Here is a 15221-nt window from a genome sequence, read left to right on the forward strand (position 1 = left end):
ATTCATTTTCAGTTAGAAATTAATTTAAGAGTAAAATGTGTTTCTAATGCTATTTTAAGTTGAATTTAACACCAGCATTCATAAAACAAGAGTTTTCAGTAGGATAGACTTCTGTTGTACAGTTTTTGATATGTTGATATTGTGTTTTTGATTTTTAAAGTCTGTTATGTTCACTAAAATTGCATTTATTTAATAGGAAAATGCATTAAAAACAAATTTTAAAAAAACACCAATTTACATACTGTTGTTCTATTTTAATATTTTTAGTGTAATTAATTAATTTTCAGCAAGCATTATTCCAGCCTTCAGTGTCAGTGTCTATAAACATCCTCCTAACCCCAAACTTTTCTGGTATTGTACGTATAGGTTTTTATTATATTGTTTCAGACTTTTATATTATGATTTCTTCCATTGACTGTGTGAGCTTAGCCTTTTTAATATTTAATAAAGCTAGAGACTGATGTTGAAAAATGAGCTTTTATTGGAGCTGTGGGTGAGCAAATGTAAATAGAAAGTTGATATTATTTTTCCTCAGGATCCTGTCCCGCAGGCTGTGTCCCCCTCTAAAGGCCCAGCCGCTGGAGGAACCATCATCACTATCACGGGAGAGGACCTGGACACAGCTAGTAAAGAAGACATCAGCATCACAGTGGAGAGAGAACCATGTGAAGTGTGAGTATCATGGAGAAATAAAGCAGATTTGATTCATCTCTTAGCCCAGTTCTGATCTTCACGTTTTTAAACATACAGGTTGACATTTGGCCGGGAGATCACCTGCAGGACAGGCCCATATAAAGGACAGAAGATTCCTTCAGATAAATTATCCGTTACTGTAAAGTACGGCAAGGACACTTCCAAAGAAGTCAGCGGATTCGAATACTCAGCCAATCCAAAAATTACAAATTACGAACCACGGGCTAGCTTTGTTTGGTAAGTCTGTTTTTAAGCCTCGCTCATACAGCCTCACTATTGGGCATTTCAAATTTTGAATGCCATCTGATCACAAATAACATGCATTTAAAGGTCCAGGGGTGAGTACATATGGCTAAGAGTTACATGGTTTATGTATGTTTGTATGTTTTCAGCGGAGGCCGTAAGATCCAAGTGACAGGATCTGGATTTGATCAAGTGCAGAGAGTCACCATGCGAGTGCTGCCCTCTTCTGACGAGTTCAATCAAAAGTCGTCTGCCTACATCGAGGTGCGTGTCATGTTTGTAATGATCATTTTTGGTCTATTGGTCAAAATTTGCTTAATTTTTTATCTGTATAAGGAACAGAAACCGAAATATGTGAAAAATACATTGTATGGGTCAAAAGAATCAATTTTTAGGAGTAAAGATCATGTTTCATGAAGATATTTTGTAAATTTCCTACCATAAATATAATATGCATTGCTAACAACTTAATTTGGACAACTTTAGGCGATGTTCTCAATATTTTGACCTGATTTTCAAGTAGTTGTATCTCGGCCAAATATTGTCCTATCCTTAAAAAAAAAAAAAATCTCCATAATTTCATAAAAAACTGACCCTTATGATTTTCATGGTTCAAAAATGTAAGTACAACAGCGCCATAAATGTAGCCTAAACAAATTGTGCTCTATATTTTGATGCCATACGATAATTTTGCATGAGAAACGGGTCGAAATTTAAGTTATTATTTATTAAAAGCTTTTTTTACTCAATATGTTGCTTGTGCTTTCATTTTAAATCTTCAGGTTTCCTATTTTTGTTCTCTCAGATGTTATTGATTGGCTTTTAGCAAATGTCAGCATTTCATTTTTATGTAATTTCCTTTTTTGATCAAATGTCTGGCTTTCAAATCCCACTGCAAGAGTTTCTCTCTCTCTCTCTCTCTCTTCTGTCTGCATCTACCTAATATTTCTTTTCCCCCGTCTCACTTCTCTTAATGTTAATAAGCAACATTCATCACGTAGCTGACATCCTGCTTTCTTATTTCTTTTCTAGTGCTCAGACATTTGTGAAATGCATTTTACGCAGAGATAAACTGACTTGTTTACTTTCCTGCAGTTTTCTCAAGAAGTGAGCAACAGGAGTGAGACCTTATTAGAGTTTCTTTCTCCGGTTGTGAACAAGACGTATATAAACCAGTCCTTAAGGACGATCATCCAGCTGGACAACTTGGTGGAAAACTTAACAGAGTTTGTTTACCATCAAGACCCCTGGTTTGATACTTTGACCGATAAAGCCATCACGGAAGGCACCATCATTAGCGTTCATGCAAGTATTTTTGCTAACAACAGATTTTGGATGCCTTTACAAAAAGGGACTTTTGTTTCGACAACTTCTGATTTCACTGCTTCATTGCTTTTCTGTGATGCAGGGTAAAGGTTTTTCCAAAGCCATGACTGCCAAAGAGGCCCAGGCATTTGTGGGCGATGAGCTATGCCTGGTGACAATCCTTGAGGACGATAAACTGTTCCTCGTGGCCCCCGCCAGACCTCCTAAATCCACCTCCAGACGCCATCGCAGAGACACCAGCTCTGAGGCTATGGAGCTGACGGTTAGAAATTGCTCTCTTCAAGCTTTAATCACAGTTATTCTCACCAATTTTACCCTGTGTTCAACCTTTCTTGTCTTCTTCAGATCAAATTCGGAAACGGAGAGTGGAATGTTGGCTCTGTTCGCTTTGAGAGGAAATACGAGGTTCCTCTTTACATCATCATTCCTGCTGTCCTGATTCCCATGGTGCTCTTCATTGCAGTGTCGATCTATTGCTACAGGTAACAAACCTCCAAGTGCACCAGACTGTAATAACGTGAACTTGATAACTTTGATTTCAAAGCTGTGGTCTAGTGAGTAGTGCAAGGTTTTTTTTTTGTTTTTTTTTCCCAAATATGGTCTCACTGTCTGTCATTTCCTGTCCTCTTTCTTTAATATTAATAATAAAGTCAACATATAATAAATCATTAAATTAAATAATAAAATACTTCTAATAGTCAACTGCAAATTAAAAACCTATCTAGATTTCTATTCCTCTCTCTCAATGAGGCATTATATTTAATTTAGTTAATAATAAATAATAACCAGGACAATATATTAAGTAGATAAAAAATAGAAATTTAAAACTCACAAATTTAGAAAATAAAACCTAAATAAACCTATGATCTGTATTTCCTGTCCTCTTTCTCTGTGCTATCAATAAAAAAATAAGTCTGTTAAAATAATAAGCAGCAAATTAGCAGTTAATTAGATTTAATTAAATTAAAAGTAATGTTTGTGTTTGCATTTGTGCAGGAGGAAAAGCCAGCAGGCAGAACGAGAGTACGAGAAGATCAAAAATCAGCTGGCAAATTTAGAGGAAAGTGTCCGTGATCGGTGTAAAAAAGAGTTTACAGGTGAGTTGTTCCTGCTTCTGGTATAGTTTATCATATTTTATCAAAATTAGATTAATTATGAGTCACTTTGTGACATTTTTATTTGGCAGTAACTCTTGTTTTTAGATAAGCTGTTAAAGGGATAGTTCACCAAAAAATGAGTATTCTGTCATTACTTACTCACCCTCATTCCAAACCCGTAAGACCTAAGATATTTTTGATGAAATTTGAGAGCTTTCTGAACGAATAAAACAAAACTAGTGAGCTAAGCCAGTAGTAGTACTGACAATGTTGTGTAAACATGGCTAAAGACACGAAAAGAGGAACAGATGAACCGAATCAGTGGAGTGAGTCATTGAGTCATTTAGGCTGGAACCACTTTGATTGATTCAAACTTGTGAGTTTGATCAATCATTTCAAGCGATTCACAAGCAAAAAAAAAAACGCATAGTGATGGGTGAAACTGAGTTTTTCGAAACTCTGAATCAGTTAAGCCTTTGCGTCGCAAAGTGATTCACTGTTTCGAAGCGCTCCATTTGAATCATTTGATCGGGAAATCGGGACTTCAGATCACATATCACGAATCATTTGATTTAGATCAGGACTTCGAAGTGGGTTCGCAAATTATTTGATTTAGCTCGGAACTTTGCATGTTGCGAATCATTTGATTTAGATCGGAACTTCGGAGCAGGTTCGCAAATTTTTGCTCTACAACAGAGCTTTAGAGTGTGGATCGTGAATCATTTGATTCAGATCAAAACTTTGGAGCAAGTTCTTGAATGATTTGATTCAGATCAAGACTTCAGTGCAGGTTCGCCAATCATTTGATTCTAGGGATGGGACGATAAATCGTTACAATGCGAATCGAGAAATGATTCAGCATCGATTTTGAGCTTAGTTGTGAACAGCAGATGGTACTGCTTGTCTTACAAACAGCCGTGCTCTGCTTGTTTCCAAATCCTTACACGCACTTGAACCTAAAATAATCATTCATACAATTTGAAAAAATTTGAAGCAAATTACAAGGGTGTTCACAGCGGGCTGTTTACATTAACATCGATTTGTCATCCCATCCCTATTTGATTCAGTTTGGGCCTTTAGAGTGCGTATAGCAAGATCAGATCAGGATTTCAAAGTGGTTTCACAAACACAGTTGCGTTGCTGTCTATGCACGGTCAGAAAGCTCTCGGATTTCATCAGAAATATCTTAATTCATGTCTCGAAGATAAACAAAGATCTTACGGGTTTGAAATGACATGAGGGTGAATAATTAATGACAGAATTTTCATTTTTGGGTGAACTATCCCAAAGAGCAAGGATGGGTTTTGTTATTCTGAAAGTCTCAACTTACATATTACACTTAATTCTCTGTTTCTTAGATCTGATGATAGAGATGGAGGACCACACTAGTGATCTGAACGAAGCTCGAATTCCATTCCTGGACTACAAGAACTACACCAACCGCGTTTTCTTCCTGCCCTCCAAAGATGGAGCCAATGATGTCATGATCACTGGCAAGCTTGACATCCCAGAATCCCGCAGAGCCATTGTAGACCAGGCGCTCAACCAGTTCTCCAATCTCCTGAACAGCAAAACCTTTCTTATTAATGTAAGACCCTTAACTGATTTCCAGTTTCCAACTGGATGAGATTGCTCTGTTGACATGTCTACATAAGCTGACTTGTGTACTCATGTCTTTGTGTTTTAGTTCATTCGTACCCTGGAGGGCAGGCAGGAGTTCAATGCCAGGAATAAGGTTTACTTTGCCTCCTTGTTGACGGTAGCGCTACATGGAAAGCTGGAGTACTACACCGACATCATGAGAACTCTTCTGCTTGAGCTGATGGAGGAATACGTCCACAGCAAGAATCCCAAACTCATGCTGCGCAGGTCAGAACCAACACCAGAACAAATTCTCATGGTTTGCCATTTTGTTGCACATACTTAGCTTTAAAGGTGACATTGGATGCTCATTTTCCACAAGTTGGTACGATTCTTTAGGGTCTTTATTAAGTGTCTAGAAAATACTTTGGTTAAAATTCCTCAGTGGTCTTGTAAAACACCCTTTTTACCTCATCAAAAACAGCTCCGTTCACAGTGAGCCGTTGTCTCTTTAAGTGATAATGAGCTACCGCTCACTCCATCCCTCTCTTCAGTGTTTTGTATATTTGGTGGCGCGTTACCATCAAAAACAAAACTAATCCACTGCGTCCTTAGTGGCTCTGTTGTCGGGAAAAAATTAAGACTTTTATGTTCACTTTTACATCCAACTATAAAACACCTGTGTTGCTTACGAGACTCTTTTCCTGATGCCGCTCGAGCGCAGAGAAAATGGCGAGCATCATACAATTGGCCAAGGACAGAAATATGCTAATACAGGACAGTCTGTTAGCAGTTGTAGGTGGAGCTTGAACAGTATGACATCATACTGCTCAGAAAATCAAAAAGAATTGAGACCGTTTAAGTTTTTTGGGAATTTAAAAAAGAAGTGAATGGATTTTTATAGTTGTAGGGTAGTTGTGTCCACACACTGCTAAGACACATTTATATGCAAACCTAAACATGTAAAAATCCCTTTAACATTTCTGTGCAAAAATTCTCTGCAGTCAATAGAACGGATGAATAATTCATGAACTTTGGACCAGAATATCGTAGGCTTGGCCCTTTTGGTTTATGCTAGTAAACAACCGCCTATCAACCACACTAAACATCCCAGAAACAGCATGGCTATTGCTGAAACCACTCAGAACTTTTGTAGATAGTTCCTGATTCAATTTGTGACCCTGGACCAAAAAAAAACAGTCATAAATTGAGATTTACAGATCACGTGAAACTGAATAAATAAGCTTTCCATTAATATATTTGTTTGTTAGGATAGGACAATATTTGGCCGTGATACAACTATTTGAAATAACTAGTTGTCCAAATGAAATTCTTATGAATGCATATTACTAATCAAAAATTATTTTTTGATATATTTACAGTACAGTAGAAAAAATGTACAAAATATCTTCATGGAACATGATCTTTACTTAATATCCTAATGATTTTTGGCATAACAAAAATCATTAGGATCATTAGGATATTAAAATTTTGACACATACAATGTATTGTTGGCTATTGCTACAAATATACCCGTGCTACTTACGACTGGTTTTGTGGTCCAGGGTTAGGGTTAGATTAATTTTGATTCCTGTTTTCTGATAGTTATAATGTCCATTTTGCTTACATGTTCTTAAATAGAGAGAATGTTTCTCTCTAATGCTGATGCTTTAAATTATACAGGGCAGTGTTTCAGACTGGCAGTGTATCTTTTGGAACCGATCATTAAACAAAACCGCTCATAAGAGTCAGTTGTCTGTGAATCGTTCTACACTATCAGGTTGCGCTGCATGTTTTTGCATGCTGTTTTAGAAGCGCCTATAGAAAATTTGGTGGTTTAGTGCCACCACTGAAATTAGACACTGAGGGAAGATATTTTTGGGGATTTCAAGCAGCAATTTCAAGATCGTTCAAATGAAGATTGTAATTTATCTGAACACGGGACAATAGTTAAAGGAATAGTGCAGCCAAAAATGAAACTTCTGTCATTAATTACTTACTCTCATGTCGTTCCAAACCCGTAAAGACCTTCGTTCGTCTTCGGAACACAAATTCAGATGTTTTTGATGAAATCCGAAAGCTTTCTGACCCTGCATAGACAGCAACGCAGTTGGACATTGGACATTGTCCTTATGACATCAGTGCTTCTACCTTAATTTAATGAAGCTACTAGAATACTTTTTGTGTGCAAAGAAAACAAAAACATTGTCTTGATTCAACAATTTCTTCTCTTCCGTGTCAGTCTGACAAATGATATCATCTGCCTGTGTTTCCTGTTAGGTCCGAGACTGTTGTAGAGAGGATGTTGTGTAACTGGATGTCCATATGTCTCTACCAGTTCCTAAAGGTGAGCAATTATGCTATGAATAGTATTGCAGAGATTGTTTTCTAGCTGTGAAGGCTGACTAATGTGTTTTTCACAGGACTCAGCCGGCGAGCCCCTCTATAAGCTCTTTAAGGCCATTAAACACCAGGTGGAAAAAGGTCCAGTTGATGCCAAGATGAAAAAAGCCAAGTACACTCTGAACGACACCGGACTTCTGGGAGATGATGTTGAGTACACCGTTTTGGTGAGTACTAAACATATTTTAGATTCCGTACTTGTTTTTTAAGCATGTGGCTTGTCTGTTTTTGCCTTATACGACTGTACAAAGATGATTTCCTTGTAGAAATGGCCGGTGAGGGACCCGTTGAAGAGAAAGCTTGTTAATACAGAATGGGTCTCGCTGTAAGAGAGACTCAGCAAAGCGGAGACAGTGTTAGTGTGTCCATCATTGTTCTCCTAACACTGTTTCATTGGCCACAGTGAGTCTGTAATCTCATTCACGAGCGTAACACTGCTCCTCAGGGACTGAACAGCCATTATCTGCTGGTGGAAACCACTCGGCGGAAAACGATTCATGGGATCTCTGAAAACAAACAAATGCGCTCATATTTTGCTGAATTTCCCGTGCAACTGAAATTCACGCCTAAGTAATTGACTTGTAATTGGTGATTCTTGCCTTTTGAGAGTTTGTCTAGTTGCTTATTAGGGGCCCGAGCACCGGTGGTGCAAGGACCCAGTTGGAATTGCTCAGATTCTTCTTCTTCTTCTCCAAAATGAATCACAATTTTGAGGACCTAAACATTCTCGAAAACTCATGAAGCTTTGCACACATGCCAGAAGTGGTGAAAATTTACATCTGATATGGGTTTTAGAAGTGGGTGTGGCAAAATTGCTCGATAGCGCCTCCTATAAAATTTCAACGAAGTGCCCCTCGAGCTATGTTTCACATACACTGTAAAAAATAAAAAGCACAATTTGTTGAGTCCGCTTAAAATAATTTGTTACCTTATTTGTTACCTATTTGTAATAATTTGCTGCCTTAAAATTTTAAGTTCAGTCAACTCAAATAAGTTTAGTCAACTTGAAACGTTAAGTTGTACTAAGTAACAACTTAGATATTTGTGTTTGCTAAACTTAACAGATGGGTAAGTAACCCAGCTGCCGTAAAATTTTAAGTTGATTCAACTCAAATATCTAAGTTGTCACTTAGTATAATTTAACATTTCAAGCTGAATTAACTTTTTTTTGAGTTGACTGAACTTAAAATTGTAAGGCAGCCAGGTAACAAATTATTTTAAGTTGACTCAACAAATAGTTTTTTACAGTGTACATGTATGAAATTTGTGTGAAAATATGTAACACACCAATACCTACAGTCGGTACAAAGTCCGAAATCCAACAGGAAGTCTGTTATTTTTAATTTTTTTTGCAAGTTTTGTGCCAGGTGTTGAATTTAAACAAACTCCTCCTAGAGATTTAAACAGATCAACACCAAATTTGGTTAGTCTAATCTAAAGTCCTTTGTGACGTTAAATTGCAAAGATAATTGAGTTTTCGTTGAAGGGCATGTCTGTGGCGGCCTGACAACTTTAGTCTTTGGCGATGAAAAAGTAAGTTGTTATAAATCAGGCATACAATGTCAGATCTGCACCAAAATTCATCCTGGCCTGAAGATCCTAAACGGCCAGTTTTCAGTTATAATCATAGCGCCACCTGTTGGCAACAGGATACATCATTATATATGGTATCTGTTGAAATTGCTCAGAATCTACTTCTCAAAATGAATCGCATTTTTAAGGGCCTAAACATGTTTGAAAATTCATCAAACTTTGCACACGTGCCAAAAGCGGTGAAAATTTACATCTGATGTGGGTTTTACAAATGGGTGTGGCAAACACAGATCAAACCAAATTTGGTCAGTCTAGTCTAATGGTCTTTGTGATGTTAAATTGAGAAGATCTCGAGTTGGAAGGAAGTTGTTATAATTCAGGCATACAATGTCCGATCTGCACCAAACTTCACATGTTTGGTAAAAGTCCTGGCCTGAACACATCTAAAGGACAATATTCAGTTATAATAATAGCGCCACCTGTTGGTGACAGGATGCTTTATTTTATGTGGTATCTATTGGAATTGCTCAGATTCTTCTTTCAAAATGAATTGCATTTTTGAGGGCTTAAACATGCTCAAACTCATGAAACTTTGCACACATGCTAAAAGTGGTGAAAATTTACATCTGATATGGGTTTTAGAAGTGGGTGTGGCAAAATGGCTCAATAGCGTCACCTATAAAATTTCAACGAAGTGGCCCTCGAGCTATGTTTCACATACATGTATGAAATTCGGTGGACATATGTAACACACCAGTACCTACAAAAAAGCCCTTCGGTACGAAGTCCAAAACCCAACAGGAAGTCTGTTATTTTGCTGGTTTTGCCATTTTCAGGTGTTGTATTTAAGCAAACTCCTTCTAGAGATTTTTAACGTCTTTGTGACGTTAAAGACTCGAGTTTTCGTTGAAGGCCGTGTCCATGGCGGCCGACAAACTTCATGTTTGTCCATGAAAAAGGAAGTTGTTATAATTCAGGCATACAATGTCTGATCTGCACCAAAATTCACATGTTTGATAAAAGTCCTATCTTGAAAATATGACCATATTCGGTTATAGTCATAGTACCACCTGCTGGCAACAGGAAGTGGCATGTTTTACGCTCTAACGAACTCCTCAGAGATTTAATGACATCAACATTATATTTGGTCAGAGTCAGACTAATCTAAAAACCTTTGCAATGTTAAGTTTTCTTTACTGTAACTGCAAATTTTCATTTGTGCAGTTGATTGTATTTGTAGACTAAAGCTTGTTTGAACTCTCTAGACCCTGCATGTGTTGGTCCATGGCGAGGGTCCCGACGTGACCCCTGTCAAAGTCCTGAACTGCGACACCATCTCTCAAGTGAAGGAGAAGATCATCGAGCAGGTGTACAGGAATCTGCCGTACACCCAGAGACCCACGGTGGACAGCGTCGCACTCGGTTAGACCCGGCACTTTTGATTCATTACGGCAGGAAAATTTCCAGAAAGCTTCCAACTTTATGAAAGTTAACACGCATAAGTAGCTCTCTTTATTAACAACGCACTGCATTTAGAAATACTGGAGGAAGACTCACTGCTTGCCGGCTCTGAACAGATAGCGGTTTGATTAATGGTGGGATCTTGTGCATGTCGGTCTGCACTCCTGCAGTTCTTAATGAGTTGTTCTTATAAATGTGCTGAATTGTTAAAGGCGATGTCTCGCATCATTCATCAAACAGATGAATCTGGTTAAAAGGAGTGTAGGAAAAAACAGCCAGGGATTTTCTTCTTCTCAGGTTGTCAGGTGTAATACGTGCCAAGTTTGTTGGGGTTTTTTTTTTTTTCTTCTTGGACTGTGTTGTAAGATATTTTCCTCATCTCTCCACAGAGTGGCGCCCTGGATCTACAGGGCAGATCTTGTCCGATCTGGATTTGACGTCGCAGAAAGATGGAAGGTGGAAACGGATCAACACACTGGCACATTATAATGTGAGTGTTTGCATAAGTACACATGAATACATTTATACATACATACAGTGTTCTGAAAAATTATGGCATTTCATATTTTTCATTGATTAATGTTTTCTTGAAGAGCACATTTCACTGTGTTATAACTGTCAGTTTATTAAACTTATTTGATTTTAAATAATCAATAGTCTTTAGTGCTACTGACAAGTCTGGGCATTTTTTAAATTAATATTTTACTTCATTCAGAGTATCTAAAACGTATATTTTATTTTATGCCTTTACAGGGATTTATTTATGTTTTTATCTATCTATTTATTTATTTATTTATTTACTTACTTATTTTTTATTTTATTTTCTTATTCAATTGCAGAACTTATTTTCTTATTTTATTTTGTTTTATTTTATTTTATTTTGGGGGAGTTCCACATATAAATGTGTGGGTGTTTGTTTATTTTATTTATTTTTATTAATTGTGGGCATTTTATTTTTTATTAATATTTTATGTCATTTGTGCTGAAAGTATCTAAAGTATCTTGTTTTAGTTTATTCTGTTACAGGGATTTATTTATTTATTTCAATTGCAGGACATTATTTTAATATATTTTATTTATTTATCTATTCATTTATTTTAATAATTGTGGCCATAATTTAAAATTGATATTTTACATAATTTGTGCTTAAAGTATCTAAAACATATATTTTATTTGATTCCATTACAGGGATGTATTTATTTATTTATTGTTTATTTTATTAAAATTTTTATTTATAAAAATTTTGTTATTATATTTTACTTTAGTAAATCACAGGGTTTTATTTTATTTTATCAATATTTTACTTCATTTGTGCTGAAAGTATCCAAAAATATAAATTTTATTTAATTCCATCACAGGTATTATTATTATTATTATTATTTTTTTTATTATTTTTTATTAATATTTATTTTTCTTTATTTGTGTCAAAAGAAAATTTCATTTCATTACAGGTATTATTTTATTTTATTTTATCACTATTTTACTTAATTTGTGCCGAAAGTATCTAAAATATATTTTATTTTATTCCATTTACATTTTTTTTGTTAATTTTGGTGGAGTTCTGCATAACTCTTTTTATTTTTTATTTATTTTTTTTTTTTTTAAATTCCCTCTCAGAAATTCTCTCTGCGTGTTGATCATATTGTGTGATATATTATTCCTTATGAATTAATATAAATGAATATCTGTTGTGTATTATATTTTGTTTGTGTGTATTAGGTAAGGGATTGTGCCACCGTGGTCTTGTCCCGAGTTTTGCACACCCAGCAGTCTTTCGACCAGAACCAAGACTACCATGAAGAAAGTTAGTGACTTTCAATTATACTGAAGTCTTTAACTACTTATCCAATTGTACTTTAATGACACCAGTGGATTGCTTCTTATTGATCCCCCTTAATAGTCTAAACATATTGACAGTCCTTAATAATGGACAAACACAGAATGACTGAAATCTGCTGGTGCACTAAATGAGCAGTGAACTAGAACTGAACCCAAACTAATGGGCCACTCAAGTATGCCTAAAATAACTATTCTCCAAACAGGAAGAGTAATCAGTCCTTCAAATGTGCTTGTTTTGTGATGAACAGGAAACGCTTTGCTGGAGGACGATAAAGTATTTCACCTGGTGAGACCGGCAGACGAGCTGGATGAGGTGAAATCAAAGAGAGGAAGTATGAAAGACAAGTCCACGACGAAAGCCATCACTGAGATTTACCTGACCAGACTCCTCTCTATGAAGGTGGGTTACACTGATCATTTGAATGTTTGTTTTCATTCATATGTAGACATGAATTGAATTGGAAATTGGATTGGAGATCGACGTATTGTGTTTGCGTTCCAGGGCACGTTGCAGCAGTTTGTGGATGATTTCTTCCGCAGTGTGTTGTGCTCCGGGACTGTGGTTCCTCCTGCAGTCAAGTATTTCTTTGACTTCCTGGACGAACAAGCACAGAAACATGACAATGTTGATGATGAGACCATCCACATATGGAAAACCAACAGGTATGAAACACTCAACGCCTCTGAACAACAGGTTAAAGGGACAGTTTACAGATTTATTATTATTATTTTTTTAATATTTCAGCATTTTTTAAAATTTCACAATATAATTCTGTGGAGTACGAAACAAGATTTGACACATATTTCCTTTTAAATATAACTTTTTAAAATTATAATTCATTCTAAATTCACCCTTTTGACTTTTTATTGTACAGGGGAAAAAAAACACAGAGATTTAAAAATTCCTTTAAAAAAGTTAATTTGCTGCCAATATATTATATATCCTGAAATAAAATACTGTGTGTTATTATAAATAAATAATTATAAAATAAATAAATATTATTTACATTTTTAATAAAATAATTAACCGTAAATTCACACTTTTGACTTTCATTTTGACTTTTAAATTAACTTTTAAAAAGTTAATTTGCTGCCTATATATTATATTATATTATATTATATTATATTATATTATATTATATTGTGAAGTTAAATGAGAAATAATAATATATATGTTTTTAAATTGTGTTGTGTATATTATTATATACAATATACGTTTTTTACGATATGTTGTAAATATATACAGACTATATAATATAAATTTATGGCATCATATATTATATTATATTATATTATATTATATTATATTATATTATATTATATTATATTATATTATTAAAGTTAAATGACAAATATTTCCTTTAAAAAAAACAAATACTTTTTTATATAATAATTAACTGTAAATGTCACACTTTTGACTTGTTTTGACAAAATATTCCTTATTTAATTTGCTGCCTATATTATATTATTGTAAAGTTAAGAAATAGTTATATTTTATTAAATAAATTATATTGTGTGTGTGTGTGTGTGTATATATATATATATATATATATATATATATATATATATATATATTACAAGTGCATATATTTAAATATAATAATAACAATAACTAATTGTACATTTACTGCATATTATATTATTAAAGTTACATGACAAATATATATTTCCTTGGAAAAAAAAGTTGTATATCATAAACACATTCTTTACAATAATTGAATATAATAATTAACTGTAAATTCACACTTTTGAATTGTTTTTTATTCTTTAAAAAAAGTTCATTTGCTGCCTATATTATATTATATTATTGTGAAGTTAAGAAATAATTATACTTTATTAAATAATTATATTGTACTGTATATTATATACAATCCATAATTATTATAAATGCATAAAATAACTATTAATAATAATAACTAATTGTAAATTTACTGTATATTATATTATATTGTAAAGTTAATTAAGAAAATTATACTTTATTACAAATTATATTGTGTATATTATTATATACAATATATAATATTATTATTATTATTGTCAATGCATACAAGATTTAAATATATTAATAATAATAACTATAACTATAACTATAATAAATATTATATTATATTATATTATATTATATTATATTAATTCTAATTAAAGTTAAATTACAAATATATTTCCGGTAAAAAAATATAGCTTTTAAAAATTCCTTTAATATTCTAGTGTTGTTATAAATGCATATAATATTTAAATATATTAATAATTAAAATAGCTAATTGTAAATTGACCGCATATATTATATTATTATATTATATTATAAAGATTAAAGACAAATAATCAGTGCAGCCTAAAATTTACATTAAGGACATCATGTCCTTATGTCAGTTAATAAAGCTGTGGTTTGCATGAATGCATCATATACAGTAGGATGGCAGTATTGTTTTTTAAAAGATTTTTAGTTAACTTTCACATTGAATTCAAAGCACAGTTTGTAACGTTTGGGATAGGCCTGCAGTACGTTGTTAACATACGACTAACCACAACAATAATAAACCAAGCTCTGAAAACTCTGAAGGGAAATTCTCCGAACTCTTTTAACTTAGCAGATTAAATTATGCAGGCTTTGTTGATCCCTGATCAAATATTCACAGTGTGTCTTGTTGGATGAGCAGAGAGAGATTGACAGGTGAAGTCTGCATCGGCGCGCTTGAAGTACGCACTTCTCTTTCGCATCTCCCCTCTCATCCGCGGCCCATTAAATTACCCCTCTCGTTATTGTTCTGCAGAAAAGCCGTGACTGCTGGGTAAGTCACGAAAAATGCTTTGATTTGTTTTCGAGGGTTTGTTCAGAGTCGAGGCCGGCGGGACTCTCGTATTGACTCTGTATGGATCGCTCGCAGCTTCTTTTCCCATAGGGCCGCTGGGACGTCGTTATATTAAAATCTCACTTCAAATTGTGAGATGACTGTTTTTCTGACAAATGATGTTCTGTGATTGAATGAAGAGATGCTGATACAGACATTGGATAAAGGGATTAAAAACAGCTCTGGAGGAAGTGCC

General features: G+C 34.4%; 1 protein-coding gene across 8 annotated transcripts in view; it reads left to right on the forward strand.

The window, feature by feature from the left end:
* plxnb2a.1 (plexin b2a, tandem duplicate 1) overlaps positions 1-15221 on the forward strand; it is a 156015-nt gene that overhangs the window by 135425 nt on the left and 5369 nt on the right. For all 8 annotated transcript variants that reach the window (XM_051107177.1, XM_051107176.1, XM_051107175.1 and 5 more), the window contains 16 exons: positions 536-672; positions 751-930; positions 1086-1200; positions 2032-2241; positions 2345-2524; positions 2608-2744; positions 3259-3359; positions 4718-4947; positions 5047-5228; positions 7221-7287; positions 7364-7510; positions 10142-10298; positions 10727-10827; positions 12057-12141; positions 12425-12576; positions 12679-12839. In XM_051107177.1, coding sequence (XP_050963134.1) covers positions 536-672; positions 751-930; positions 1086-1200; positions 2032-2241; positions 2345-2524; positions 2608-2744; positions 3259-3359; positions 4718-4947; positions 5047-5228; positions 7221-7287; positions 7364-7510; positions 10142-10298; positions 10727-10827; positions 12057-12141; positions 12425-12576; positions 12679-12839 — 2342 coding nt within the window. The remainder of the gene's footprint in view (positions 1-535; positions 673-750; positions 931-1085; positions 1201-2031; positions 2242-2344; positions 2525-2607; positions 2745-3258; positions 3360-4717; positions 4948-5046; positions 5229-7220; positions 7288-7363; positions 7511-10141; positions 10299-10726; positions 10828-12056; positions 12142-12424; positions 12577-12678; positions 12840-15221) is intronic.

Source organism: Labeo rohita, chromosome 4, assembly GCF_022985175.1.
Source record: "Labeo rohita strain BAU-BD-2019 chromosome 4, IGBB_LRoh.1.0, whole genome shotgun sequence".
NCBI lineage: Eukaryota > Metazoa > Chordata > Actinopteri > Cypriniformes > Cyprinidae > Labeo > Labeo rohita.